The sequence below is a fragment of the Drosophila ananassae genome, chromosome 2L, assembly GCF_017639315.1.
Source record: "Drosophila ananassae strain 14024-0371.13 chromosome 2L, ASM1763931v2, whole genome shotgun sequence".
Lineage (NCBI taxonomy): Eukaryota > Metazoa > Arthropoda > Insecta > Diptera > Drosophilidae > Drosophila > Drosophila ananassae.
Window position 1 is genome coordinate 14,053,959 of NC_057927.1, and position 27,242 is coordinate 14,081,200.

General features: G+C 41.1%; 9 protein-coding genes and 1 long non-coding RNA gene across 12 annotated transcripts; 3 read left to right on the top strand and 7 right to left on the bottom strand.

The window, feature by feature from the left end:
• The first annotated feature begins 179 nt into the window (after nt 1-179).
• Nucleotides 180-1,596, top strand: LOC6501164 (peptidyl-prolyl cis-trans isomerase FKBP2). Its single transcript, XM_001954637.4, has 2 exons — nt 180-408; nt 472-1,596. The coding sequence occupies exons 1-2, from the start codon at nt 265-267 to the stop codon at nt 739-741; spliced, it is 414 nt and encodes a 137-aa protein (XP_001954673.1). The 5' UTR covers nt 180-264; the 3' UTR covers nt 742-1,596.
• Nucleotides 1,583-4,809, bottom strand: LOC6499422 (zinc finger protein 420). The gene is made up of 5 exons (XM_001954638.4): nt 4,557-4,809; nt 4,068-4,486; nt 3,098-4,001; nt 2,456-3,037; nt 1,583-2,402 (listed from the first exon to the last, which is right to left on the bottom strand). Exons 1-5 carry the CDS (start codon nt 4,686-4,688, stop codon nt 1,626-1,628), a joined length of 2,814 nt encoding a protein of 937 aa, XP_001954674.1. The 5' UTR covers nt 4,689-4,809; the 3' UTR covers nt 1,583-1,625.
• Nucleotides 4,810-4,939: 130 nt separating this feature from the next.
• Nucleotides 4,940-6,326, bottom strand: LOC6499421 (transcription initiation factor TFIID subunit 12). 3 transcript variants are annotated; one of them, XM_014910572.3, is made up of 3 exons: nt 6,177-6,326; nt 5,629-5,851; nt 4,940-5,499 (listed from the first exon to the last, which is right to left on the bottom strand). In XM_014910572.3, exons 2-3 carry the CDS (start codon nt 5,773-5,775, stop codon nt 5,179-5,181), a joined length of 468 nt encoding a protein of 155 aa, XP_014766058.1. In that variant the 5' UTR covers nt 5,776-5,851; nt 6,177-6,326; the 3' UTR covers nt 4,940-5,178. The 3 variants fall into 3 exon arrangements, with proteins under 3 accessions (XP_014766058.1, XP_044570015.1, XP_032309919.1); XM_044714080.1 differs by having other exon boundaries at nt 5,629-6,016; nt 6,177-6,311; XM_032454028.2 differs by having other exon boundaries at nt 5,629-5,891; nt 6,177-6,310.
• A 16-nt stretch (nt 6,327-6,342) lies between these two features.
• Nucleotides 6,343-7,546, top strand: LOC6501165 (heme oxygenase 2). The gene is made up of 3 exons (XM_001954640.4): nt 6,343-6,593; nt 6,651-7,156; nt 7,209-7,546. Exons 1-3 carry the CDS (start codon nt 6,449-6,451, stop codon nt 7,434-7,436), a joined length of 879 nt encoding a protein of 292 aa, XP_001954676.1. The 5' UTR covers nt 6,343-6,448; the 3' UTR covers nt 7,437-7,546.
• Nucleotides 7,482-10,844, bottom strand: LOC116655767. The gene is made up of 7 exons (XM_032453946.2): nt 10,485-10,844; nt 9,712-10,226; nt 9,096-9,655; nt 8,820-9,034; nt 8,265-8,755; nt 7,832-8,198; nt 7,482-7,773 (listed from the first exon to the last, which is right to left on the bottom strand). Exons 1-7 carry the CDS (start codon nt 10,765-10,767, stop codon nt 7,571-7,573), a joined length of 2,634 nt encoding a protein of 877 aa, XP_032309837.1. The 5' UTR covers nt 10,768-10,844; the 3' UTR covers nt 7,482-7,570.
• A 596-nt stretch (nt 10,845-11,440) lies between these two features.
• Nucleotides 11,441-14,813, bottom strand: LOC6499419. The gene is made up of 7 exons (XM_032453926.2): nt 14,382-14,813; nt 13,617-14,131; nt 12,997-13,559; nt 12,720-12,940; nt 12,169-12,659; nt 11,746-12,112; nt 11,441-11,688 (listed from the first exon to the last, which is right to left on the bottom strand). Exons 1-7 carry the CDS (start codon nt 14,695-14,697, stop codon nt 11,495-11,497), a joined length of 2,667 nt encoding a protein of 888 aa, XP_032309817.1. The 5' UTR covers nt 14,698-14,813; the 3' UTR covers nt 11,441-11,494.
• A 182-nt stretch (nt 14,814-14,995) lies between these two features.
• On the bottom strand, nt 14,996-16,621 carry LOC6499418. Its single transcript, XM_001954643.4, has 4 exons — nt 16,408-16,621; nt 15,756-16,237; nt 15,329-15,695; nt 14,996-15,267 (listed from the first exon to the last, which is right to left on the bottom strand). Exons 1-4 carry the CDS (start codon nt 16,589-16,591, stop codon nt 15,068-15,070), a joined length of 1,233 nt encoding a protein of 410 aa, XP_001954679.1. The 5' UTR covers nt 16,592-16,621; the 3' UTR covers nt 14,996-15,067.
• A 539-nt stretch (nt 16,622-17,160) lies between these two features.
• LOC6499417 lies at nt 17,161-24,175 on the bottom strand. Its single transcript, XM_001954644.4, has 4 exons — nt 23,668-24,175; nt 17,843-18,327; nt 17,426-17,780; nt 17,161-17,372 (listed from the first exon to the last, which is right to left on the bottom strand). The coding sequence occupies exons 1-4, from the start codon at nt 23,858-23,860 to the stop codon at nt 17,221-17,223; spliced, it is 1,185 nt and encodes a 394-aa protein (XP_001954680.1). The 5' UTR covers nt 23,861-24,175; the 3' UTR covers nt 17,161-17,220.
• On the top strand, nt 18,172-27,039 carry LOC123256991. Its single transcript, XR_006506876.1, has 2 exons — nt 18,172-18,301; nt 26,781-27,039. It is a non-coding gene; the product is annotated as an uncharacterized LOC123256991 (long non-coding RNA).
• LOC6499416 (protein Fer3) lies at nt 25,170-26,765 on the bottom strand. Its single transcript, XM_001954645.3, has 2 exons — nt 26,115-26,765; nt 25,170-26,048 (listed from the first exon to the last, which is right to left on the bottom strand). The coding sequence occupies exons 1-2, from the start codon at nt 26,254-26,256 to the stop codon at nt 25,603-25,605; spliced, it is 588 nt and encodes a 195-aa protein (XP_001954681.1). The 5' UTR covers nt 26,257-26,765; the 3' UTR covers nt 25,170-25,602.
• Nucleotides 27,040-27,242: the final 203 nt, after the last annotated feature.

Below are 27,242 nucleotides of genomic sequence, written 5' to 3' on the forward strand. Positions count from 1 at the left end.
GTAAAATTTTAGAGTGGCTGCGTTTTATTATCTTTTCTTACATTTTTAGGAAAATGATTTGTAGTCAAATAATGAATAAATATGAAAGATTAAATGCTATGTGAGTCTTCATTTACTATTTTTTGTTTTATTTAAAGATAAAAATACATTTTCCAATCATTTCTTTACATTTAGAAAACGACAAGGTTGGTTTTTATTATCTTATGGCCACACTGAACTCTTCTTGATTGAGTCAATTTTGTGTTATTTCTTTAAACAATAAATATGAAGATTACTTGCCTTTTCCTTATCTCGGCTTTCGTGGCTGTCGCCATGGCTGAGCCAAAGGTTACCATTGGGGTCAAGAAACGCGTAGAGAACTGCACCCGTAAGGCCAAAAGCGGTGACTTGGTACACGTCCATTATAAAGTAAGTAGATAACATTCTTGCAGCCGGCTAACAACCTAACCCCCAATAATTGAAAATATTTAGGGATCTTTGCAAGATGGCACGGAGTTCGACAGCAGTCACAAGCGCGGCACACCCTTCTCCTTCACTCTGGGCGCCAAGCAGGTGATTAAGGGCTGGGACCAAGGACTCCTGGGAATGTGCGAGGGCGAACAGCGAAAGCTGACGATTCCGCCGGAATTGGGATACGGATCAACTGGTGCCGGTGGCGGAAAGATTCCGCCTAACGCAGTGCTTATTTTCGACGTGGAGATGGTGAAAATAGAACCGCGCGCTGGATCCGAAGAGCTGTAGAGAAGTAGAGAAGTGGCATTCCATTATAAGCTTACTTTTTTATTTCAAAAAACAAATTTGATGTAACTCTTTTTATACCCTTGCAGAGGGTATTATAATTTTGGTCAAAAGTGTGCAACGCAGTGAAGGAGACATCTCCGACCCTATAAAGTATATATATTCTTGATCAGGATCACCTCCTGAGTCGATATGAGCATGTCCGTCTGTCCGTCTGTCCGTCTGTCCGTTTCTACGCAAACTAGTCTCTCAGTTTTAAAGCTATCGAGTTGAAACTTTGCACACACCCTTCTTTCCTTTGCAGGCAGTATATAAGTCGGAACGGCCGGGATCGGTCGACTATATCCTATAGCTGCCATATAACTGATTGATCGGAAATGCCATAACTTTGGTGTTTTTTAAGTTAGAGGGTTGGGACTTTCCACACATGTTATATTTGACCAAAATATCTTGTGTGCAAAATTTCATAAGGATCGGCCGACTATATCCTATAGCTGTCATAGAACGATCGAAATTGGCATAACTTTGGTGTTTTTTAAGTTAGAAAGATGGGATTTGGTACAGATTACTCTTTTGGCAAAATAATTCGATATGCCAAATTTCATAAGGATCGGCCGACTATATACGATCCGCTATATATCTAATAATATAAGATGCGTGGCGCCACCTAGCGGACTGCGACTGAACTGCAAGGGTATATCAACTTCGGCTCCGCCCGAAGTTAGCTTTCCTTTCTTGTTTTGTAAAAATTTCTGTAAACGCATGTAAGAAATGAATATATTTAAGGGTGAATAAAATGAAGCCCTTCGATTCCAACTCCCATTAATAAAATAAGCAATTCAAATTTCATTTACTAAACCCAAATTTTATTTACTTTTTAGAGCCCCCTACTTTTGACTTCTAATCCACGCTTCGCCTTCGTCGAAGTGTCTTCGCATCAGGCGATGTTTTTCCAATGTGCTACTCTGTATGAAGCGCTCGCCACAAGTCCCACACACAAAAGGGCATTCGCCTGTGTGCTGTTGCAAGTGGAGCTTGAGGTCCTTGGCCTGTCGATAGCTCTTCTCGCAGTACGTGCACTTGTGCGGTTTGAGGCCACTGTGAGTGAGCATGTGGCGCTTCAGCTTGTCAGAGCGGGCGAAATCCTTGCCGCATACTGTGCAATGGAATGGCTTTTCGCCTGTGTGCATCCGACGATGCGATGCTAGTTCTGAATGTCGGGGGAAGGCCATCTCACACAGATCGCATTTAAAGGGCTTTTCGCCAGTGTGCCGGCGCATGTGGGTAACCAGGGCAGCAGCGGATTGGGTTTCCATGCCACAAAGCGAACATAGGAAGCGCTTTACTGACTCCTTCCGCTTACGATCGCCATTCACATGAACATCACGGATATGGTTGTTGAGTCGCGACTTCATCTGGTAGGTGCGGTCACAATGTGGGCACTGCAACAGCGGTACACCGTCCTCTGACGCCTCCTTGTCTAGGTCTCCGGGACCACTAAGTCGCTTTACTCCAGAGGGATCACTGCTAGCTGTATTTGTGTGCTGCAGGCGCATGTGTTGCTCGAGATTCTCAGGCCACATGAATTTGTAGGAGCACTTGGCACACGTGTGTTTCTTCTCCGAACTATTGCACTGGTCTAGGCGATGGTGATCCATGATGCTCTGGAAATATAAGGATATAAAATCAGTCATTGTATTTGATTAACAAGTCTCACCTTGGACACACATTTAAAGATGCATGCATCGCACTCATGTGGCATTTTATCGAATCGGTGCATTGTTCTCTGGTGCTGGATCATTTCAAACTTGCGCTTGCACTGAACACTGCAGAGCTCGCACACGTAAACAGGACGATTGCTAGACCCGGGGGGAATTTCATCGTCCGTTTCCGAGTCCTCCAGCTGAAGCTCGAAGCCAGACTCATTGGTTATCGAATAATTGTGCGGGGAGTCGTAGCTTTGGTGCAGAGACAAAGATAGCTTCAGTTCCAGTTGGATATGAGCTCGCAGATCCACAATGCGCTCAAAGTGCAGGTTACACATCCGGCAAGTAATTCGCTTTGCACCGTTCGGACGCGAAGTGGCCGCAATCAGAGTCTCGGCTAGTGGAATGTCCTGCTCCTTGAGGCCGTGCCTCTTTAGATGCTTTACCAAATAATCGTGACGGTAGAATTTTCGACTACACCACTGACAGGGAATCAGCTTCGACTCCTCGGCATGAACACTAAGCAGGTGAACTGTAAGAGACTTCTTCTTGTCAAAGACCCTCTTGCATTCGGGACACTCGAAGGTTTGATTCTGAAAAAAAATATACTTTTTATTATGGTTGAAACGATAAAAATACAATTTTGGTCATACCGTAATCCTGTGCTCCCGGAAATGGGCCTTCAGATTGTGTTTCCAACGGAAGCGCAGTGGACACTTGTGGCACAAAAATCTCTTCTGAGCATTTCTGCACTGCGACTCGTTGTGATGCCTCAGTAGCTGGAGGCTCACGAATCGGCCATCACACCGCCCGCAGACGTGAGGAGCTTCGGACCAACTGTGAGTCTGTCGCTGGTGGTCGTAAAGAAGATATTTTCGGGGGAATTTCTGTTGGCACAGTTCGCAGATATAATTTGGCTTGCGATATTTCTTTCGCCTATGCGAATCCTCTGGATCTCCATCCATATCACTTTCCGTCTCGGAGCTGTCCAAGTCCATTTCATAGCCACTTTGATTGGTAATGGAGTAGAAACGCTGGTAAATGCCTGCCGCAAGGTCCTTTTGAATTAAATTAATCAAACGGTCCTCGTCCAGGTGCTTGGAGTCGGGATAAAAAAGTTCTGCCAGGTCGTTTGCTTCCATATTTGGACGCAAGCTCAGGTTGACGATATCCGGGTGCTCCTCCAAATGTCGTCGCAGATCCGCAATCTTATTGTATTGGCTCTGACAAATCATACACTCGATGAGTTTGTAGCCATGCGGCTTGCAGAGATTCAAATCTACAGTCTTGGCCTTCTTGTGCTCGCTTACATTGGAAGATCGTTTGGAGTTTCTGTGAACTTTCAGATGCGTTTCTAGAGCTTCGCTGCTACTAAACTTTCGCACGCAGAGGGAGCATGCGAACCACTGCGCCTCGGGCTTGTGGAAACGGGTCTGGTGTCTCTTTAGGTACTCTGATTGCTTGAAACTCCGGGGGCAATCGTCGCACTTGAACAATGTATTCCTGCCTTCTTTCCATTTTTCAATTCTCTTAAAGAGGGGCAAATTGTCCAGGGAACTGGAAAACACAAGAACATTATTAAACTTAGAAGTAAGAAAAGGTATACACATTTCCGACACCCACTCTTCATCCTCAACATCCGTAGTAAGTTCCCCTTCCACTACATAGTCCCCGCTCGATGGATCTGCCTCCATCTTAACCGACTCTATCATAGTCAGCGGATCAACAGATTTCTTGTTCTCGACATCCTGTTCATCCGGCTCGGTTAGCTCCGAGCAAGCTATTCTCACATCGTTGACGCTAACATCCTCCTCATCCTCTGCCTCCATCTTAACCTTCACGTGCTGCTCAGCGCACAGCTCCATTGGCGCTTCCAGCAAGCAGTCGGTGGCGCTGACGGCGGATACCACCCTTTTGAGATGCTTCATCAGCAATTCGTTGGCGACCAGCGCCTGCTTCACGTAGCAATAAGCACCCATTAGTTTCTTGGTGCAAGCGAGGCACAAGGCTTGTGGCACTTTCTGTCCAGCAGTGGCATCCACCTAAAAGTTTTTAAAAGCGTCAGTTTTTGTTTTGTCTTCAGTTAGAAGTAGTTATTCCAGCTTTGTTTACATTGATGTCTGTTAGCTCGGCTAAGATATCGGAGATCAGCTTATCCGGATATTTTTTCGAGGGCGTGGCCAGTTCCAGAAGATTGTCGGTGTCCGTAGAGTCGCAGGTGCGACAGGTAACCGGCAGCTTCATGGTGACAGTAGCCGTTCGGCCAAACACCCACTTTTTGTGCAATTTGTTTTTGTGCGAAGTCAACAATTAGAAAAATCAACTATATTAAATAGTGTGACCATTTTTCAGAAACCGAGGAATACCAATCTTTTGCTGCATTGATTAATCGGCGAGTTCAGCAACATACTTTTTATATTATAAGTTCAAAATATTGTTATATATTGTTTTTTCTCCTCGAATGTAAGTCCATAAAACGAGTCATAATCAAATGATTCAGTATAAATGTGATTATAAATTGTGATAATGACTTATTAGCGATCACGGTATAGCATGTCCTGGTGACAGCTCCCTGTTGAATGTAAAATCAAGGGTGTACATTTGTTACTTTAGAACTACGATAGAACGGTTTAAATTTGTTCTTTAGTCTACATTGCAGCTTAAATTAGTTTGTGGTATGATCGGCCTTCCAACGCCCCACCTAGATTCTCGAATCCTGGGCCTTGTGGATCCTTTAGTACTTTTTGATCGTTTTCCGGATGAGGGCCAGGCGCTGTTTGTGCGCCTCCGTGACGGCAGCCCGCTTATATGGACGCAGTTCATCCGTGCCAAATCCGGGAATCCACATGTTGTACTTCCGCTCGAAGTGGAGTTGCACGTCGCGCACCTCGATCTTGTTGGACTTTCTGTGCTTCGCAAAGGCGCTGGTTGACTTGACCGTGTCCTCTACGAAGTCGTCAATGATCTGAAGCAGCAACTCCTCCACATCCTCGTCCAACTGCGTGGTGGTGTCCACCTCCCGCACAAGCTCAGTGAGACGCGGCTTGGTAAGCATCTAAAACAAAATGGAAATAAGTTTTGGTTTCATCGGTCTTCAGGGGACCCCTCTTTGTAAGGTCAAACGAATGAGTTCTTTGTCCTGTCAAAGGTGGGGACCCCTTTAGGAAAAGGCGGGCGCTCTTACAGGTGTGTTTTCGGAACCGCCCGAAGTTGTATTATGATTGGATGACTTCCCACCACCGGAGAGCGAACCTGCGGCCACCGGTCCGCCGTTTTGCGAGGATGAGTTGCTGTTGTTGGTCATCGGACTGTGCTGGGAGGGCGAGGCCATGGAAAGGTTGTGATGCCCGCCGCCGGACGTGGTGCTGTGGTAGTGTTGGTTCTGGTAGTGCTCGGTGTCGCCGTTACTATCGAAAGTGGTAAAGAGATCCGACATTTTTGGGGTTTCTTCAGAGCCAAATAAAGTGAGAGGAGCGGGAGTGGGGGAGTGTTGCAGGTGGAAACGAAAAAGAAGAGAAAATAGTGCGGACCCAAAGCCAAAAGCGTTTTGTTGTTGTTTACTGCGCTCTTAACTGCAGTCAGTTAGTAATTGTGGGTTTTTGTTATTGTTGTTGCGAACATAATGAAATTATAGGAGTAAAATGCAAATTATAGTGTAAGCTAATTGTTATCGGGTTATCTTGTGGGGGTAGGTATTTCGGGTGCTTGGCAAACAGTTCATGAAGCACTTACAGTGATCACCGTTTAAAAACTGTGTTCTTATATTTATGTTTTTCTAAATGAAAATAAAAACTATAAACAGCAGCTACAGATTCGGGCTCAAAAAGTGTTTAATGTGACCGTCGGCGGGGACACGACAAAATCCCGCTACTCGCCGATTATTCGATTAAAAACCTATCGATTTGGCAGTTCAAAACAAAGACGGCATATTTTGCAAAACATCACGTAGATAACAATAAAATCTAGCGTATTCATTAAGAATATAATAGCTGCGCAAAAACATCATGTCAACGGTCGAGGCGACAACTGCTGGCGAAGTGGAGGAGGATGTGGAATTCGTGGACATGGCCTTCACAAAGGAGTTGCGTAAAGCGACCAAAGATGTGCACAAACTGACGGATGTGTTGGTGAATGCAAAGTTCGCCTTTGGTAAGTTCAAGGAACTCTATCTAGTTGCAGCTTTAAGATAATTCAATCATTTCCTAGCTCTCTCCGATGATGAGGTCTGGTATGATGGACTATTGGCATTCTACGAACTATACAAGTTCTTTGAAACACATCTTCCTGAGCGTTTGTTGCCGAAGGAACTCCACAGGACAGCCGCCTTCGAGCGTGACTTTGCGTATTTTTACGGTCCTGACTGGAAGGACACCTATGAGCCTCGACCTGCAGTCAAGAAGTACTTGGAGCACCTGGAGAAAGTGACTGCCAAGAATGAATTGCTTCTCTTTGCGTATTCCTATCAAATGTACATGGCCCTGATGTCGGGTGGCCAGATGCTGCAAAAGAAGCGCATGATTGCACGTAAGCTATGGATTTTTCCACAAGGCGGGGACGAGGAGAAGCAGAATCAAGCAGAAAAGGAGGCAGAATTGATTACTGCCAAAGTGGCCGATGCTAATGGGGCAAACGAGGGATTGGAGTCTAGGCCAATGCCTGCACAAGTCACAATATGCCCTCCCGGGTGTGAGGCTACATTTTTTCCAGAAAAGGTTAGTTTATTATTGTTTCGTAACCATATTTCATGATACAATCTCTTTTTAGATATCTGTGCTCAAGGCCAGGCTCAGGAGAGTTTTCAATAATCACTACGGGGCCTTTGACGACGAACTCCGGGAAGCCTTTATCGAAGAGAGCCGAAATGTTTTCCGATTTAATATTGAAGTTGTACGGACAATCAAGGGCGTCAACCGTGTTTACCTGAAGAAACTGGCCATTGCAGCTATCTTCATATCGAGTATTGTTTTGGCTGTAAGGTTGGCTTTTAAGTAAGGACAATTAGTCCAAGCTAACCGGTCTGATAGATTAGAATTGTGATTACATATTTATATAAAATTGTTTATTCATGTAGTAAATATTGCAAAATATGTTTGTCAAACACATTTGATCAGTCGTGTAATATTGTTTTATTGCACAAAGGCATCCAGCAGTCCTCGCCTATTCAGCCAGGGCATAATGCGTTCAATGTTGGCCTTGAAACGCTCGTTGCCATAAAGTTCTGCTCTCAGGGCGTCGCCCTCCTCATTCATTTGGAAGAAGCTTTCTGTGGTGAACTTTTCATCGGTCTTGTTCAGACACATGGGCATGGTGCTAAGTACAGTGAAGACACCTAAAAACCAAAGATAATGTTAAAAAATATTAAAATTTTTAATACTTTGTACACTTACCATAGGTGGGGTGCTCCAACAAAATGGTGTGAAGTTCCTTCAGACTAGGAACAAAACCAGAGTATTTCAATAACTTGGTATGGTCCACAAGGTTCTGATGATACCAATTAATGAGTGAGTCAAACTGATCGATCTTAATCTCCAGCTGTGTTGAGCTCATAATGAAGTAATAAAGATCCTGAGCAGGATTTCCGTATTTTGTGACTTGATGGTCCAGCAAGAAGGTCTCCTTAAGTTGGCCCTCAGCGTCGTACTGGAACATGATGTTGTTGATCCAACTGTCGCCATGGTTGAGTACATTGAACTCCTGGTCATTGATTTTTGAATCTTCAATCAGTTTGTCCACTGCAGACTCAAAAATCGGTGACTGAAAAATGTAGTTCGAAAATTATTACAAATTATAAATACAAACTCATATTACAGAACTAATTACCAATTTAGGCACATACTCCTCTGCGCCATCAAACTTGGATATATGATCCAAAAAACTTTTGCTGGTTAATGCAAACATTCCCTTAAAGATTGGCGCCGATTGCTCCGAGTATATGCCTGTATTGTATTTGGGGGGATAGGCTCCATAGAGTTCCTTGTACTTGAGTGACGCTGCATGCCACTGGGCCAGTTTTCGAAGAACGGACTTGGTGTGCTCTAAGTCCAATCCTTTAAGGCGGTCACACATCTTAAAGCCACTGCTTTGTAGGTTCTCCAAAATCAGATACTCTTCTCCGATCTCCTTATTCAGCCTGAACGACTTGGGGCTAAATGTGACTGGGGTGCCGGCGTCCTGGTAAAGCTTCTCGAAGCCTGGTACATATTTACTGTAGACCTCTATCTCCTTGGGGAACAGGTTGAAGACGGCAAAGTCGACACCGCCATGGGATATGTGAACTTTCACGATGAATGAAAATGATTTCTTCGTATTATCTGTGAAGCATTTGAAAGTGTTTTAGAATACATATTCAAAAGAAAAGATCAAATAAACACAGACCTTTAAGTTGTGCCTCAATATCCACTTTAAGCAGTTTGGAGGCAAAGTTGTCTCCTGGCTTCGTGGCTGACGCCCAAGAGCCGCTTACAATCTTCTCGAAGTTGGGTTCCATTGAGGAAATGATCTCATGGAAATCATTTACATTAAGCCAGTCCAGAATTTGTTGGGGATTTTCGGTGGGAACTTCAGGTAGGTTTGGAGTTGGGCTTGGAGTACTGCTCGTAAAATATTGAAAGTTATTGAACTTAACAACCTTTGCTAGAAGTTTGTACTCACCTAATTTCCAAGAAACCTCTGTTTTCCAGCCAAGGCAGAATCTTTTCAATATATGGATGATACCTCTTATTAGAGTATAAGAGGTTTTTAAACTCCTTGCTGGCTTCCGATTCGCCCATGAAATTGTCAAACGTAGCCGACTCATTTGGATCCAGGAGTACGAGGGGTAAAACGGCGATGGCTGGGAAGAGGAGCCAACTGCCGAACTTGAAAAGATCGATGTGGAGCTCCCTTAAGGTGGGCTGCCGGCCACTGAAACCCAAAAAGTCCAAGTGCCTGGTAAGCTGTTCGTGGTAGTATCTAACGAAGTAGTCAAAACTGTCCAACTTGTAGTCTATGTGGACCGAGGTAATGATGAAGTACATCAGATCCATGAGGGGAGTGCCGTATTTCGGGTTTTGGAAATCTACGAATACCATATCTTCCAGTTTACCCTTTGCGTCGAGTTTGAACATCAAATTATTCATCCAGCAGTCACCATGACTTAGGACGTTGAATGCATTGGGATCTATTTCGCCAAGTTTCATAAACTCTGAGGTGAGATTGGCTAAAATTGTATCCTAATACAAATATGGGTTATTAGTAATCACGTAGTACACATAAGGGGTAAACTTACCAGTTTGCTACGATATTTCTCGCAATCCTTGAATTGGTAAAGATTGGCCAAGAATGCTGTGCGGAATGGTGCCATCATTCCTTCCAAAAATCCTCTTATCAATTCAATGTTATTTCCCATTATGCCATATATGAAATTATCTGGATAAGGTCCATGTACTTCAACCATCATAGCGCCAGCTGCGTGGTACTGGGCCAGTTTTTTTATGGCGAACTTTGCCTGCTCAAAGTTAAGACACTCCAATCGATTGATGTTCTTGAATCCAACTTGGCCCAGATCATCCATCAGGACAGTGTTGGCTGCATTCGGCTCCTTTGAGGAGTCCAGTTTGAAAGCTCTTGGTCCGAAGGTTATGTCCATACCCTTTGCTTTGTACAGATTTTCCATCTTGGGAAGAAAGTCAATATACGCTGAGGTCTCATTTTTGAAGAAGTTCGCCATAGCCAGCATTTGCTCCATTTGGGGTGTTTTATGCGGCACCTTCATCATAAACGAGACTGACTTAGAGCTCTTGTCTAGTTGGGAAAAGGTTTAAAGATAATTATTTATTAATATCGTGAGAATGCTACGATAATAGGTTGATATAACATTAGCGTCGTGTTTGTGCTTCAAATCTACTTAGTCACTGTGAATCCAGTAATAATTGTTACGGTGTACTGATAGTAAAACCATTATTGATTGTGCCTCAATCATATCATGATTGACCAGATTGGGCGTTCAATAAATTCTATAAATAATCGTAGACTTCAAGTGCGACCACTTGGTGGACCTACCTGTGAGCTCTATTTTGATGGTGATTCTTAGCATAAGTGTGGCATAGTTCTCACCAGGGGCCATGGCCGGTTTCGCCCGGAAATCTAAGATTTTCGAAAATTGAGGCACATTAGCAACAAGTAGCTCCTCAAATAGAGATTTATTTAACCACTCAGGCACCAATTTGCTTTCATCTTTCTCGGGAACTTTCGGTGTCAGTGTCGGTTCAGACTTTGGCTCCGACTTTAACGATTTTCTAGCGGGCGTTTCGCTTTTCTTATGTTTGGAATTCCATCCGCCCATCTTTAATGTTCAGGTATATCCGTAGCACTGGAAGTAGTGTTTCGTTCACTTCGGCGAACGAATAAAAACTAGTATTTAACTAGGCACACGATTCATGTCTATAGCTATGGATTCTTTATCAATGGGTTTTTTATTAGACCCGATACCACCTGCCTTGAATAAAACGCATATTATTTCACAATCATAGAGAAGGTTTCGTGTTTTCTTTTAAGTTCATAGAGGCTCGACAAGTTTCGAGTGCATTTTATAAATTATTTGCGATAAGTCTAACAATATGATAACATTAGATGATAGTAACATTACTTTGTTTAAAAAAGTTTTAAAATTAAACATTTGTTTGTACGGAATTTATAGGCAGTAAGTTTCTATCACTAGCAGTGAAATTAATTAAATAGGGATGTTGGAATTGGATGGTGTCTCTGGTACTCTGTAGTAGATAGAATCCCTAATGTTAACTTGAACAAATATTAAAAACTTTTATCTCATTAGTCAGTAAATAAGCCAGATTACTCAGGATCCTGGGACTATATCAATATCTCCTCCTCTCATGTATTAAAAACAATCAATTTAAAACAAGGAAAATAAACTTTATTTTGAAAATGTGTTAACAAATAAATATACAATTTAAATACAAAATAACCTGACACAAAACCTGATACAAAATGAGGTAAAATATTGTAACAGTGGGTGAAGAATTATAAATTTTATTATATACTAAACAGCTCTCTCAAAAGTCAAGTAGACCCCGTCTGTTGAGCCAAGGAAGTACACGCTCGACATGGGCTTTGTAGCGCTCATTTCCTAGGAGTGCAGCTCGGAAGGCATCCGAGTTCGGACCTTCGGTGAAGAAGTCATTGGTATTAAAGCTGTCTTCGGTCTTGTTGAGGCAAACAGTTAAAGTACTAATTACTGTGCCAATAGCTGGAATAAATCAAAACTATTATTACAATGTTTTATGGTTTATTAGGTAAATATTACCAAAGGCTGGATGATCAATTAGGATTGTATGGAGCTCCTTCAGATCAGGCACAAAGCCGGAGTATTTCAGAAGTTTGGCATGCTCCACTAGATTATCGTGATACCATTTGATTAGATAATCGAACTTATCAACCTTGATGTCCAACTCCGCAGAGCTCATTAGGAAATAGTAAAGATCCTGGGCAGGATTTCCATATTTGGCATTCTGGTGATCCAGAAGGAAAGTTTCCTTTAGTTGGCCCTCGGAATCATACTGGAACATTAAGTTGTTTATCCAGGCATCGCCATGGTTGAGTACATTGAATTCCTTCTCATTTATTTGGCCATCTTCTATGATCTGATCCACATGGCTTTCCACAAGTCGTGGCTAAAAGGAAGCGTTTAAAAGAAAGTATAGTATGATTTCATGGTAGGATACTTTACCAGCTTGTCCAGATACTCTTCGGAGCCCTCAATCTTCCCTAGATGCTCCACATAAGCGTCCTTGGCTTGAGTGAACATTGTGGTGAACAGATCTCTTGTTGCTGGGATGTAAATGCCATCATTGTACAGTGAAGGATAAGGGCCATTCAACTCCTTGTATTTTAAGGAGGCGGCATGCCATTGGGCCAGTTTCTTCAGTGTCCTCTTGGTGTGTTCCAGATCCAATCCCTTCATACGATCACACATCTGGAAGCCACTAGCTTGCAGATTCTCCATCAAAAGGTATTCCTCCTTGGTAGCCTTGCTCAAAAAGAATGATTTGGCGCTGAATTTGACATTCAAACCAGCTTCCTTATACAACTCTTCGAAAGCGGGAACATATTTACTATACATTTCCATTTCTTTTGGAAACATATTAAAATCTGCGAAATTCTCCCCCGTGTCTGGGAGTTTTACTTTTAGGATGTAGGAGAATGTCTTTGAACTGCTGTCTGTTAATTAAAAAGTAATTGTTTTGTTCTTTAAATAAATATTGTCTTCAAAAATCTTACCTTTCAATTTGGCTTGGATATCAATCTTCAGCAATTGTGAAGCAAAATTATCCCCCGGTTTTGTGGCTGATTTCCAAGATCCATTCTCTATTTTTTCAAACTGGGGCTCATTAGCTGCAATAATTTCCGAAAAGTCGTTCACATTTAACCAGTCCAAGATCTGGTCGGTATTTTCAGTTGTCTGGGAGGATGATGGAGCTGGAGCAGGAGTAGGTTTCTGGCTAAAAGGTAGATATAGGGTAAAACCATCGAATATTTTTAAAATTTTCAAACTTACTATGCCTCTAGGAAACCCCGGTTTTCCAGCCATGGCAGAATCTTTTCAATGTACTTCTTATAGCGTTTGTTAGCATACAACATGTTCTTGAAATTGGCGCTCGCCTCAGTGTCTCCCAGGAAGTTGTCGAAGGTGGCTGCCTCGTTTCCAGGATCCAGGAGCACCACTGGCAATACGGTGATGGCTGGGAAAAGAGCCCAACTTCCGTTTTGGAACATCTTTATATGCAGTTCCCTCAGTGAAGGCTTTGAGCCCGAAAATCCCAAAAAATCCAAATGTTTGGTCAACTCGTCATGGTAATGCCTCATGAAGAAGTCGAAGTATTCCAGCTTGTAATCAATATGAACAGAGGTTATGAGGAAATAGAACAAATCCTGGGTAGGGGAGCCATATTTCGGATTCTGGAAATCTACAAACACCATGTCCTCCACCTTTCCCTTGGAGTCAACTTTGAAAAGCAGATTGTTCATCCAGCAATCCCCGTGATTGAGGACATTAAACTCGTCAGGGTTAACCTTAACAAGTTGTTCAAAGTCCAATGTTATCTGGGCGAAAGCCTGAGTCTGAAAAAAATATAGTTATAAAATAGATTTTCACTTGGAATATAAGGAACTACTTACCAGTTTTTCGCGATATTCTTCTCCGTTTTCAAAGTTCTTCAGATTGGCCATGAATGCAGTGCGGAAGGACGCAATCATGCCCTCGTAAAATGCCATCATAGCCTCCTTATTTCCTCCTAGCATACCATTAACGAACATGTCCGGAAATGGTCCGTGGACTTGGACAAACATGGCGGAGGCTGCATGGAACTGGGCCAACTTTTTGAGGGCAAACTTGGTTTGCTCCAGATTGAGGCACTCCAGACGATTTAAGTTTTTGAATCCATCTTGCCCCAGATCGTTCATGAGAACAGTATTGGCCAGCTTGGGTTCCAGTTGGGAGTCCAGCTTGAAGGCTTTCGGAGCGAAGGTGATGTCCAGGCCCTTAGACTTGTAGAGTCCCTCCAGTTTCGGCAGAATGTCGATGTAGGCTGTGTTCTCAACATTAAAAAAATTGGCCATGGTCAGCATTTGTTCCATTTGGGGGGTATCATGCGGAACCTTCATCATGAACGAGACCTGCTTGCTGGATTTGTCTGTGTCAGGGGGTAGAGGGAAAAACAATTAGTCTCGTAGTTAAAATATAACATGTTTGATAAAGAGTTCCTATTATTGTGCGATGATTAACACGAACTTTTATTGTTTGAAACCAATATAATAGAAAATTGCGATACCGCTTATCAGTTCTACAAAAATATCGTGTTACCTGACCAGCTAGATAATTCATTTCAATTGGTGTTTATTTGGTTTGGACGCTATATATTTTTAAAATTTTAACCAGCTTACCAGTAAGTTCGACATCTATGCTGATTCTTAGCATCAGAGTGGCATAGTTTTCTCCGGGAGCCATGGCGGGATTCACCCGAAAGCCTGTTATTTTCGAAAATTCAGCTACATTTGCAGATAGTAGTTCCGCAAATTGCGTTTCATTTAGCCACTTGGGCACTAATTTGCTATCTACAATTGCCGAACTGGGGTCAGTTTGTGGGGGCGATACAGAACTCTGAACTTTTACATTTTCACTAGGATTGGTTTTTGCACTTTTTGAGTCGACAGAGGCTACTTCATAGCTCTTCTTCGACTTGGAGTTCCCCAGACCCATTGTTCTCTTTATTTATTTTGAAACAAAAGAGTATCTTTTTAGCAGATTTTGTACGTCCGTTCAGCTGGGGGATCGTTTGTAAACTAATGTTTGGCGTGCAAAGCTCCAGAGTGGTTGCGTTGATAATGTTCAATTATTTCATCAGTCGCCACAAGTTTAGAGCAATGTAGAGTGAGCTCAATAGGTCTCTGAGTGATTCTCGGGCAACTCATATCTCATAGACTGTTTCCTGATAACAGCGCTCAAATCGCGCTATCAGCTCAGATTCAGTGATAAAGGCTATTCCGTTGATAATGGGTATTGTCTATGGGTTTCGTATATTTGGCACAGCATTATCTCTACAGTTTGTTTAAATATAATATAATATAAACTATCGGCGGACTTCAAATGTTCCGCGATTGAAGACCCACGGTAGAATCTCCTTCTGATGTCTTATGATGCGGGAATTTTTGAACATATTGTTCCTGAACTTGTCTCCGGCTCCCTCGTTGTCCATCATCGTGTCCATATTGGAATCGTCACTACCCTCCAGCAGGACAATGGGAAGTAAGATAGAAACTATTGGGAAAACTATAAGAAAAGGTTAATAGTAGTAGGTATCTGATAGATATTTAATCCAGCGGCTACTTACTCCAATCTGCATGGTTAAAGATCGACTGGTGAAGGCTTCGCAGGGAAGGCAGTTGCTTGGGATACTTCAGAAGCTGCAGATTCTCCGTGAGCTTTTCATGATAAAACTTCACCAAGTAGTCGAACTTGGCAATCTTGAATTCTATATCGGTAGAGGACAATATGAAGTAGAGCAGGTCCTGGGCAGGTGAGCTATAGCGACACATTTGCAGGTCCACAAAGTAGGTTTCCTTCAGATGACCCGCCTCGTCGTACTGGAACATAAAGTTATTGCACCACGCATCCCCATGATTCAAAACTGAGAACTCTCCTTCAATTCGGGGGGCATAGGCCTGGAACATGTCCTCCGCCTGACTGGCATATGATTCCTTTGAAAATGAGAAGGTTATATTATAAGGGCTCACAAATTTTACTTGGAAAAAACTTACCACATCACTCTTTAAATGCGAAGACTTATAGAGAGGCAGCGCCTCGACGAAAGACTTTGATTGGATCTCTCGAAACTCCTTAAAGTCGTCTGTATTACTGCAGATATTTCGATCAAAAGCAGCGGGATAAGCGCCTTTAAGTTCGAACCTCACAGCAGAAGCTGCATGGAATTGGGCCAACTTCTCTAGAGTGGCCTTCGTATGGACCAAGTCCAATCCAGCCAGACGGTTCGCGTTGCGGAATCCTCGCTGTCCCAAGTCCTCCAATATCAATAGTTCTTCCTCCAATTTGTTGTTTGTTGGGTAGTATTTTGGCGCAAAGGTTACATCCTTTCCAGCGTTCTTATACATTTTCTCGAAATCCGAAACGTAGTCTCTGTAGGTGGTGTGTTCTTTGTCGAATACGTTCCAGGAGGAAACCTGTTCCCGTCTGGTAAGGGGCAATGTTTTGGCCATGTACGCAGCGCTCCGGTGGGATCCATCTATAAAATAATAAAATTTAATTATTAAAAAACATACATAGTATTAATAATATACAAAATTATGTAAGAATGCATTGTATAGCACCTTTAGATATTTTTCAACAGGTTAGAGTGGGAAAGCTTATCTTGCAACATGTTCTTAACAATCTTTTGTAATTTCCAATACTCACCGTTAAGTTCTAGTTCGAATTTGGCTCTTAACAGGCAGGTGGTGTAATTCTCCCCCTTTCCGCCCACAGACTCCAGCTTGAAATCCTTGATGTTCTTCAGCTCTGGGAAGTCCCGATCCAAGAACTGTCTGAACAAATTCTGATCCACCAACTCATTGGGGCTGCTTTGATTTTCCTGAACCATTTCGAGAGCCGTTTAGATTATTTGGCGCAACTTGGAGAGGGGCTGCTTTATATAGAAGCCGGTAGGTCAACTATCTGAGCTTTTCAAAAAGCCAAAATGAGCTTTTTGCTCAATTTCGATGGCAAACTAAATGACTCCAAGTCTCGTGTATAGGGTGGACCTGTTTGACGAGATCACTGAACGAGGCTATAGTGCAAAATTCTAATTCTAAATTGTCTAGCCAAGATTTCCAGCCCAACCCCACAAATAAGTTTAAATCAAGTAGCGGATTTTGAATCTCCAAACTTGCTAATCAAGTTTGTATTGCTTTGTGTTAGTTAATTATTACGGACTGCAAGTAATCGATGACTGGCAAAAAGTGGGTTATTTATCTCTTTAAAGATTCTACGCTAGCTTCTAAAATGCTGTGCTCATTCCGAAAAATCGTTTTCTGGAGCCTAGACTCGACCAAAGCTTTTCTAATTATTCGGGCAGGTGGGGAGACTATGAAACTACCTATTTTGTAAATCCCCTATTTATAAAAAAGTTCATTTCAAACAAAAACATTTCAAAAAACATTTTGCTGTGAATATTTTAAATTTTATTCAATAAACGTTAATTTTTTGAAGATTTTACATGACAATAGCCTCCTAATCTTCTTCAAAATAACCACGATTCTCTAGCCATGGTAAGATTTCTCTTATTTGGTGTCCAAATACTGGGTTCCTGAACAGATCCTCAACATCGCTGGTCTCCAACTCCGCCAGAACAATGGGTAGTACTTCCGTGGCTACCTCAAAACCTGTTTAATCTTTACTATATTATAAATTCCAGTTAAATATTTCAGAGACCTACCCCAATGACCGTATTTCAGTAGATCCAGCTGCAAATCAGTGAGACTAGGCTTCTTTCCCTGGAACTGTAACAGCTTCAGGTTGGCCAACAACTGATCATGGTAGTAGTTCAGATAGCCATCGAATCTTGTGGATTTTTCAGCTGGAGCAGTGAGGAGCAAGCTAAAAAGATCGTAGACAGCAGGTCCATACTTGGCAGCTTGAAAGTCAATGAAGAGGGGATCCTTAACGTTGCCAAAGGCATCGGATTGATAGACCAAGTTATTCGGCCAACAGGATCCATTGAGGATGACATTGAATGAGGACTTCGTATCAAATGAGCCTAAATGGGCTTTCAAATATTTTTGAAATGCTTTCTATCAGGAGTTAAGAAATCAATAGAAGACTATCTGGTGTAAACAAATCCAAGTTTACTTACCACCTTATCTTCGTATTCCCTGATGTCATTCGATCGGAGGCTTTCATGAAATTTCATTTGGAACAAGCTCTTCAATTCGCCGGCCCCGCCCCCAAATTCCAATGGGGCTCCAAGCTTTGGAAGCTCCCTAATCTTGCCCCGATTACGCTCTATATAGCAAGCGGTTCCCGCATGATAAGCCGCCAGTTTGGAAAGTACCGTCTCCATGGCAGTTGGGGACAGACCCTTGGGGGTTGTGGCCAGGGAGTAGCCCTTGGCTAGAATATAGTCCAAATACAGGCACTCAGATTTCTGCTTGGACTTGAAAGAGGCAGGACTGAAGAGGATAGTCTTCTCCACATTTTTGTATAAGTCTTCCAGAGCAGGCAGGACTGCTTCGTACATGAAGAGCTCCACGGAGAAGTCCCCTTTGATGGGCAGCTTCAAGCCACTGGCTATAGTCTCCTTCGATTTGATCAGGTAATTCACTTGGCGTCTCTTGTTTGCTGAGGATTTTCGAGTTTTTTTAAGGATCGGACAATAATAATATCATATAAAAAAACCTCTTGACGAGGTAAAGTACCGGTGACGAACCTGCATGCGAAACCCAAAATATCTGATATCAATTTTAGTGACGAAAATATGCTATATAGGTGTACAAAATTGCATATAAAAAATATTCTTGTTCGGCACGTGACTGATTTTTTTTTGTTTTTCTTGCACGTGCCGAACAAGAATATTTTTTATATGCAATTTTGTACACCTATATAGCATATTTTCGTCACTAAAATTGATATCAGATATTTTGGGTTTCGCATGCAGGTTCGTCACCGGTACTTTACCTCGTCAAGAGGTTTTTTTATATGATATCAGTTGTTTTTTTGTATATATTGATCTTCAATTATTTAAAACAGAACGCATTATATATAGAATATATGTATATGGAAGTAACCTCTGGACAGGCGATTCACATAGTTAGCAATACTTTAATTGTAAGGATAAACATCAAAACTCTTTTTTTCTTAACTCTATAGATTTTGACATTCAAGAAGGTGGAATAATTAAAAACCTTTCCAAAGACGTAAAGAATTTTTCGATAGCTTCAGTGGCTCTGAAGTTATACGTATTTTTAATTTACAAAGGTTTTGGAATTTGGTTAGTTTAAAAATTTTAATTAAAAATTTGCTCAAAAATGTATTTAAAATCCAAAATTGTTTCATAGTTGTGGGAAACCAAATTGTTTTAACAAATTAACAGATGAGAGGCCTATCCTTATGAGATTTCCACTATATAATAAATTATAAAAAAAAAACTAGAAAGGAAAGCTAACTTCAAGCGGAGCCGAATTTGATATACCCTTGCAGTTAAGCAGACGCTTATATTATTATTATATATATCGGATCCTATAGAGTTGTCCGATCCTTATGAGAATTTCACCATCAACAAAATTTCTAATAAAAATATTGTAAACAGTCCCAAGCATCTTTAAAAATAGAATGGTTGTGCCATTTCCGATCTTTCAGTTATATGGCAGGTATAGGATATAGTTGGCCGATTCTTATGAAACATAGGATTATATTGCCCAAAACGGAAACCATAGATAGTCCCATCCTATCCTAATAAAATTTTGCAAATCGGATAAGATTGTCCAAAATGCAATCTGTACTAAGTTCCATCCTTCTAACTTATAAAAAAAAACCAAGTTATGGCATATCCGATCAATCATATAATAAACATGTATTATATCTAAAATAAATGCGCAAAGATAAAAAATTAAAAAAAAACTGGAAATTTCGTTTTTCCAGTTTTTCTAGTTAAACCAATTGTTGAATGTAACAATTTATTTTGGGTGTGCGATATAAAATAATAAATATTAGAAAAGTATTGGCGGAGTTGGTTTGCCTGGTTTTTTTTTTAGCTTTTAATCCATGATTTGACCGAAACACGTAATTTAAGTAAATTTATATGCATTATATGCTCAGTGGGGGCATATGCATATAAAGCTTTCTACTCATAAAATTTTGCATTCTTCTTATTAACACATCAAAATTTGCCATCAAGCAACGAAGTTCGAGATTAGCCGAGTGGAGAGCGTTGTTGTTTCTAACACGGTAGGGCCTGAGTTCTAATCCTAGTTGAGGCAAAATGCTTATGTTTTACTTTTTATACCCTTGCAGAGGGTATTATAATTTTGGTCAAAAGTGTGCAACGCAGTGAAGGAGACATCTCCGACCCTATAAAGTATATATATTCTTGATCAGGATCACCTCCTGAGTCGATATGAGCATGTCCGTCTGTCCGTCTGTCCGTCTGTCCGTCTGTCCGTCTGTCCGTCTGTCCGTTTCTACGCAAACTAGTCTCTCAGTTTTGAAGCTATCGAGTTGAAACTTTGCACACACCCTTCTTTCCTTTGCAGGCAGTATATAAGTCGGAACGGCCGGGATCGGTCGACTATATCCTATAGCTGCCATATAACTGATTGATCGGAAATGCCATAACTTTAGTGTTTTTTAAGTTAGAGGGTTGGGACTTTCCACACATGTTATATTTGACCAAAATATCTTGTGTACAAAATTTCATAAGGATCGGCCGACTATATCCTATAGCTGTCATACAACGTTCGGAATTGGCATAACTTTGGTGTTTTTTAAGTTAGAAAGATGGGACTTGGTACAGATTCTATTTTGGACAAAATAATCTGATTTGCCAAATTTCATTAGGATCGGCCGACTATATACGATCTTCTATATATCTAATAATATAAGATGCGTGGCGCCACCTAGCGGACTGCGACTGAACTGCAAGGGTATATCAACTTCGGCTCCGCCCGAAGTTAGCTTTCCTTTCTTGTTTTAAGCTCTTTTTATACCCTTGCAGAGGGTATTATAATTTTGGTCAAAAGTGTGCAACGCAGTGAAGGAGACATCTCCGACCCTATAAAGTATATATATTCTTGATCAGGATCACCTCCTGAGTCGATATAAGCATGTGCGTCTGTCCGTCTGTCCGTCTGTCTGTCTGTCTGTCTGTCCGTCTGTCTGTCTGTTTCTACGCAAACTAGTCTCTCAGTTTTAAAGCTATCGAGTTGAAACTTTGCACACACCCTTCTTTCCTTTGCAGGTAGTACATAAGTCGGAACGGCCGGGATCGGTCGACTATATCCTATAGCTGCCATATAACTGATTGATCGGAAATGGCATAACTTCGTTGTTTTTCAAGTTAGAAGGTTGGGACTTTCTATGGATTTTTATTTGGTCCAACTTATACGATCTGCCAAATTTCATAAAGATCGGTCGACTATATCCTATAGCTGCCATATAACTGATTGATCGGAAATGGCATAACTTGGTTGTTTTTCAAGTTAGAAGGATGGGATTTTCAATGTATGCTTCTTTGGTCAAAATAATTCGATATGCCAAATTTCATAAGGATCGGCCGACTATATACGATCCGCTGTATATCTAATAATATAGATGCGTGGCGCCACCTATCGGACTGCGACTGAACTGCAAGGGTATATAAACTTCGGCTCCGCCCGAAGTTAGCTTTCCTTTCTTGTTTATTATACCCTTGCAGAGGGTATTATAATTTTGGTCAAAAGTGTGCAACGCAGTGAAGGAGACATCTCCGACCCTATAAAGTATATATATTCTTGATCAGGATCACCTCCTGAGTCGATATGAGCATGTCCGTCTGTCCGTCTGTCTGTCTGTTTCTACGCAAACTAGTCTCTCAGTTTTAAAGCTATCGAGTTGAAACTTTGCACACATCCTTCTTTCCTTTGCAGGCAGTACATAAGTCGGAACGGCCGGGATCGGCCGTCTATATCCTATAGCTGTCATATAACTGATTGATCGGAAATGCCATAACTTCGTTGTTTTTTAAGATAGAGGGTTGGGACTTTCCACACATGTTATGTTTGACCAACATATCTTATGTGCAAAATTTCATAAGGATCGGCCGACTATATCCTTTAGCTGTCATACAACGATCGGAATTGGCAAACTTTGGTGTTTTTTAAGTAAGAAAGATGGGACTTGGTACAGATTACTCTTTGGGCAAAATAATTCAATATGTTCAATGTTGGTCAAATATAACATGTGTGGAAAGTGCCAACCCTCTATCTTAAAAAACCCCAAAGTTATGGCATTTCCGATCAATCAGCTATATGGCAGCTATAGGATATAGTCGACCGATCCCGGCCGTTCCGACATATATAAGGAAAGGATAAGGATTCCGACTGCCTGCAAAGGAAAGAAGGATGTGTGCAAAGTTTCAACTCGATAGCTTTAAAACTGAGAGACTAGTTTGCGTAGAAACAGACAGACAGACAGACAGACAGACAGACAGACAGACGGACAGACGGACAGACGGACAGACGGACATGCTCATATCGACTCAGGAGGTGATCCTGATCAAGAATATATATACTTTATAGGGTCGGAGATGTCTCCTTCACTGCGTTGCACACTTTTGACCAAAATTATAATACCCTCTGCAAGGGTATAAAAATATAGACAAACAGACCCACTGGCTTCATTTTGAAAAAACTGTAAAAATCGAATTTCTTGAATAACTTCTGAAAGAAATGTCGGACCGGGTCGGTTGAAGTACCAATCTTCTGAGTCTTCTCATTAAGACATGAGACACTGAAACACAAAGCAGAATTACAACAAAAGTTGCCATCATGCAACACAGTTCTAGGTTAGTCGAGTGGAGAGCGTCGTGGTTCCTAACACAAAGGGGCCTGGGTTCGAGTCCAAGTTGAGTCAATGTTTACGTTTTGCTTTTCAAGCCCTTTTTTATTTGGATTTTATTTTTTAATAAATAAACTAAAATCTGAAAAGATATACATACTCCATATTTTTTAGGGTATTGACCAAATATAAGCAGACTCCAAAAAGCAAAGTTGCCAATCAAATACACACACAAGTATAAGTAAATGCAAGCTTCACAAGAGGCTGGACAAAATGGGTAGCTGCACTTACAGGACTATATCTTGAGTTAACGGATTTTGCCAGATATAAGCGATATATCGAAAGTTGCGTCGTCTCAAAAGCTATCTACACGTGCAATAAAAAAAAAGGATCAGTCGAGTCAATTTTGAAAAATAATTTTTTTTCTAAAAAAAAAAGTTTATTTTCAGTGTATTTTTGTTTTTTTACTATATAGACGTTTGGTCTCAAAGAAAGTGAAATTGATATTTAAAAAACCATTTCAACGGTGTAAAGCTTTTTTTAATATCTTTCTTAATTATAAAGTTATGAATTTTTTCATTAACAAAGTTTTTTTAATTTTTTGACGTAAGCTAAAGGTATTTCAAAAAGTTGTAGAACAATAGTTGCTCATATGATAGTAACAAACATTTTCCAATTTTTTTCAGGATTTTTAAGATAAAAATAGTGCAAACAGACAAACCGACAAACCGACGCAAACTGGCTTCATTTTGAAGAAGAAGAAAAAATCGAATTTTTTGAATAACTTCTGAATGAAATGTCGGATCGGGTCGATTGAGGTACCAATCGACGCGTATTTAGCTCTAGAATGCGAATATATAATAAATATTCTATCTGGGGACTAAAATGTGTCCACCAGCCCCACTTTAGTGATAAAATTTTTTTTTACTTTCACCCTAATTTCTCCCAAACCAAATAACTTTTGGAATATGTTTCGACAAAAATTATCTAATTGAAACAATACCTTTCGATTGGTATATCATTCATTTAGATCGGTTGCCTACAGAAAATTTTTAATTCTTCGGCTATATATAGAGTTTCCTCGCGCACGCCTAGGCATGCAGGTCGTCACCTCGTGGACTTCCGTCCACAGTGATTATTATCTCTTACCTGCACATTGAACAGTAAGTTGAACTCGAAGTGCCGGCTGTGATAGCTGCTGCTCCCATTTGTATTGCGAAGACTCTATCTTTCGAAAATCAGGTATCTCCTTCTTCAGCACATCTTCCAGATCCTTGGAATCCACCCAGCTGGGCACGGAGACGTCTTGGGAGCGTTGTGTCAGCAATATTGGAGTCGACATGCTTCTCTATGACCGATTGGGAACTAAACTAGTGGGGAAACAAGCAAAAGCCCAAGTACTTTTCATAAACACGAATCGATAAGTGCGCTAGATAGGCAATGTAGGTTAGGTAATTGAAATTTATGAAGTCTGGCGAACATGATTTTTGACTTTCAAGTTATCTTAGATAAGTCACACAGAAAACAGAATTTAATCGCCGAAAATAGAGGCGAACAATGAACTCTTATTCGGGAGAGTTCGACCCCCGCGAAAAATGTGGCTAAGTAGCTTCTGAAAACATCTGTTATTTTTTCGGATAAATCCCATCTATCATGACCTAATATATATTGGATTTTGCCCTAATTGTGTCCCGAAAAAGTGTCGAAAAATGGCCAAAAAATCTGGAAATTGTAACGAAATTCAATTAATTTGTCATACCGATTTGACATACAATTTCGAAGGGGGATGGATTTTATTTTTGGTATTGTCAGCTATGAGTAAAACTTATTATTTCTATTAAAATATTTAAGGAATCGTTCTCACACCACAGGTGGCGGATGCAACCATAGTTAGATTTCATATTCAAAGATAGCTGATTAGAAAAGACTTTACTGATGAGCTAATCGCCGACACGTGAGTCCACTTCATAAACGAAGGGATGCGGTATGCAACCCCAGTGCGGCATGCCCTCTAATGCGGCATGAAGTGTCACAAATTCATCAAAACATATTGTACACCAAGCTACCAAAACAATAGCAACAAGGGCCGCAAACAAAGTCAACCCTCAGGTATCAGTTGGATTTCTGACTTCCGGCATAATGTCCTTGCAATATCCTTGCCGAATTAATTTGTTGCCCCGGTTGAGGGGCGCTAATCTGTCTGCAATGGGCGTTGCACACAAAAATTCCTTGGTATTTAGCCAGGATACCCCTCGGGCTAGGCTGTCCCTGAAGTGTTACACTTGTTCCTGGGTTGTCCTCGGTTAGGGGTTGCTACAATTGCCTTCCAATTGCTGGCCCTTTTTTTGCGGCTCTACCCTCCGGGCGCACCAATTTATTAATAATAATTTCACGCTTTGTTTGCCTTGTCAAATTTTGTATAATAGTTTTCGGTTTCGTTTAGGAAACCTTCCCGATCCTTATGCAATGTGACTTCATCGAGGGTATTCCTCTCCAGCAGCTGCTGGGATTCGCACGCAAATCATGACATGGTTTGCTTTGGTTCGTACTGGGATGTTTCAAAACAAGTGCGGGTTGATCCTGCCCATATATAAGGGGATTATCAGGTGTATTTTGGTGTATTTTAGACTTAAAAGTCACCGCATCAAGGGCAGTTTATAGAAAGGATTACTAGTAGTTTCAGATTAAAGTTTTACATTTATAGAAGTATATTCTTTAAAATATGTTATATGTTTAAAAAGGTAACTTCATGATATCAAAATATCGAAAGATAACTAAAACACTTTTCGTTTTTCGCACTTTGTAATAAATTAAGACTTTAAGAATATTTAGGTTTTTTATATGGATAATATGTATATTTTAGATTGGTGATATTATTCAAATTATTGTATTTTTTTCTTAATAGCCCGACAAGCTTTCTCTTAACGAAATTTACAACTTCTTGCCACTTAATCAAGAACATGAAGTCTCTTTTCACATTTAAAACTTTAAACACTACCTAAAATTATTTTTATAAAAGGAAACACACTTGACATATTATAATTAATAACTTTTTCACTATTTAGGAATATTTTTAATTTAGAACTAGGTTAGGCTATGATTATAGGGCGAGGCAAAGTCCCGCTGATACGCCGCCGGGTGAAGGTGGTGCGGATGGATTGGCGGTGGAGCTGCCTGGTGGTGCCCGTTCATGCTTCCATAGACATCTGGGCGGGATTTGTGAGAGTTCGAAGGAGTCCCACTTAGAAGCTCCGCCATGAAGCCAATGTAGGTGATGGCCAGACGCAGGGTCTCGATGCGGGAAAGTCGCTTTTCATAGGCAAAGGTGGGCACCTTCCGTCGCAACTTGTCGAAGGCCTCGTTCAGGTTGAACATCCGCCTTCTCTCCCGGATATTGGCGGCTCTCCTCTGGGCCATCGAAGCCACCCGACGTCGAGTCTTCTTAGCGGAGCTAGAGGTGCCGTTGGATCTGCCATTGGCGGTCGGACGCTGGGGCACAAGTGGCGTTACCTGGGACCGCTGCCAGATAGCTGCAAGTTGATAAGGACTCGGTATAGAAAAGTATTTCCAAGATTTTTCACTTATTGGATACTTACACAAATCGGTGCAGGGAAAGCCAGCAATGAGCTCCTGATAGGGCACTATTGGCGGCGGGGGTGGTGCCTCCTGGCCCCATAATGGCTGGAAGGGAACCTCTGGCATGTAGGTTGGCTGGTCACTTGGATGTGGATGCTGCATTTCGGTTAAAAATATCTACTGCAATTGGAAGACCTTGGGTCTGTTCTGTTTGGAAGACTGAGTTGCAATAAGTTCTGATTGTCCTCCGGACCTCAAAAGTCAGCTCGGAATGGTTTCCAATTTTGCTTATTGGATTTTCCTCCCCTTCCCGGTGGCAGCATCTGCACAGGAGCCATTTTGAATTGGCAACAGTTTGCCAGATTCTGATTGGTCGTCCTTGCTGGAGGGTTGCTTGGCGTATTTGAGGCGTTCCAATAAACGATTCCGGTCAGAATTTAAAGGATATTCTAATATAATGAGTTCCTTACCAAGGTTAGAAATACTATTATTATTAGAGCATAAATACAATGAATGAATACATCCCGAATAGTTTTAATTTATTTTCTAAAAAGAGTAGTATTTATCCGAAATATATTAGTATTTCTGTATAATCTATTAACTTTGAATAATAAGTTAGTTCGAAGAAAAGTTTTAAGTTAATACTAATTAAAATATTTTATATTTTTGTTTTAAAAACATAATAGTAATTTAGAGAACCTTTCGAGAATGCAAGCTGTTATATATGGTTGGTGTTTATGCTATTCAGAAATATCAAAGACGCAAACCAGTTGAATAGGAACGGTTCGAAGTGACACATCAAAGAAGTGTTCCCACATGATGTTAACTCAGTATTTCAAATAAAATTTAAAATTGTAATGAAATTAATTATTTAATTAATGATATAAAAATATAAAAAAATGTAAAAGTTTTTTTATGAATATTAAATACCTCTGCTAACTGTTGCATGCATTTGTTTTTGTTTATAAGCCAAGCTTTCAGAGAAATCTTCTCCATATTCAGCTCTCCGGCGGAATGGGATAGCAGTGCTTTTGCGCGGATAATTCTACCGGCTTTTGGCTCCCGCAACACCCAAAAGGTCTGGCCTCCTAGCCCCGTGGCAAGAATGAAGTTCCCTCCAGATTGGCAACAATTTAGCCGCGTGGCAA

Bases quoted from the DNA above. Each gene is read 5' to 3' on its own strand.
- LOC6499418 (XM_001954643.4), bottom strand. From the start codon at position 16,591: ATGGTTCAGGAAAATCAAAGCAGCCCCAATGAGTTGGTGGATCAGAAT. The intron at 15,696-15,755 runs GTAAGTTTTTTC...TCATTTTCAAAG, and splicing joins CGCATTTAAAGAGTGATGTG to GAATCATATGCCAGTCAGGC. The intron at 15,268-15,328 runs GTAAGTAGCCGC...CTTTTCTTATAG, and splicing joins CTTTAACCATGCAGATTGGA to TTTTCCCAATAGTTTCTATC.
- LOC116655767 (XM_032453946.2), bottom strand. From the start codon at position 10,767: ATGGGCGGATGGAATTCCAAACATAAGAAAAGCGAAACGCCCGCTAGA. The intron at 8,756-8,819 runs GTCTGTGTTTAT...AATGCTTCACAG, and splicing joins TATTGAGGCACAACTTAAAG to ATAATACGAAGAAATCATTT. The intron at 7,774-7,831 runs GTAAGTGTACAA...TTTGGTTTTTAG, and splicing joins GTTGGAGCACCCCACCTATG to GTGTCTTCACTGTACTTAGC.
- LOC6499417 (XM_001954644.4), bottom strand. From the start codon at position 23,860: ATGTCGACTCCAATATTGCTGACACAACGCTCCCAAGACGTCTCCGTG. The intron at 18,328-23,667 runs GTAAGAGATAAT...GAAAATCCTCAG, and splicing joins ACTTACTGTTCAATGTGCAG to CAAACAAGAGACGCCAAGTG. The intron at 17,781-17,842 runs GTAAGTAAACTT...AACTCCTGATAG, and splicing joins GGGAATACGAAGATAAGGTG to AAAGCATTTCAAAAATATTT.
- LOC6499421 (XM_044714080.1), bottom strand. From the start codon at position 5,880: ATGTCGGATCTCTTTACCACTTTCGATAGTAACGGCGACACCGAGCAC. The intron at 5,500-5,628 runs GTAAGAGCGCCC...ATTTTGTTTTAG, and splicing joins GCGGTTCCGAAAACACACCT to ATGCTTACCAAGCCGCGTCT.
- LOC6499422 (XM_001954638.4), bottom strand. From the start codon at position 4,688: ATGAAGCTGCCGGTTACCTGTCGCACCTGCGACTCTACGGACACCGAC. The intron at 4,487-4,556 runs GTAAACAAAGCT...AAAAACTTTTAG, and splicing joins CCGAGCTAACAGACATCAAT to GTGGATGCCACTGCTGGACA. The intron at 3,038-3,097 runs GTATGACCAAAA...ATTTTTTTTCAG, and splicing joins TCCGGGAGCACAGGATTACG to AATCAAACCTTCGAGTGTCC.
- LOC6501165 (XM_001954640.4), top strand. From the start codon at position 6,449: ATGTCAACGGTCGAGGCGACAACTGCTGGCGAAGTGGAGGAGGATGTG. The intron at 6,594-6,650 runs GTAAGTTCAAGG...ATCATTTCCTAG, and splicing joins GAATGCAAAGTTCGCCTTTG to CTCTCTCCGATGATGAGGTC. The intron at 7,157-7,208 runs GTTAGTTTATTA...ATCTCTTTTTAG, and splicing joins CTACATTTTTTCCAGAAAAG to ATATCTGTGCTCAAGGCCAG.
- LOC6499419 (XM_032453926.2), bottom strand. From the start codon at position 14,697: ATGGGTCTGGGGAACTCCAAGTCGAAGAAGAGCTATGAAGTAGCCTCT. The intron at 12,113-12,168 runs GTAAAGTATCCT...GCTTCCTTTTAG, and splicing joins AAGAGTATCTGGACAAGCTG to CCACGACTTGTGGAAAGCCA. The intron at 11,689-11,745 runs GTAATATTTACC...GATTTATTCCAG, and splicing joins AATTGATCATCCAGCCTTTG to CTATTGGCACAGTAATTAGT.
- LOC6501164 (XM_001954637.4), top strand. From the start codon at position 265: ATGAAGATTACTTGCCTTTTCCTTATCTCGGCTTTCGTGGCTGTCGCC. The intron at 409-471 runs GTAAGTAGATAA...GAAAATATTTAG, and splicing joins TGGTACACGTCCATTATAAA to GGATCTTTGCAAGATGGCAC.
- LOC6499416 (XM_001954645.3), bottom strand. From the start codon at position 26,256: ATGCAGCATCCACATCCAAGTGACCAGCCAACCTACATGCCAGAGGTT. The intron at 26,049-26,114 runs GTAAGTATCCAA...ATCAACTTGCAG, and splicing joins CTTTCCCTGCACCGATTTGT to CTATCTGGCAGCGGTCCCAG.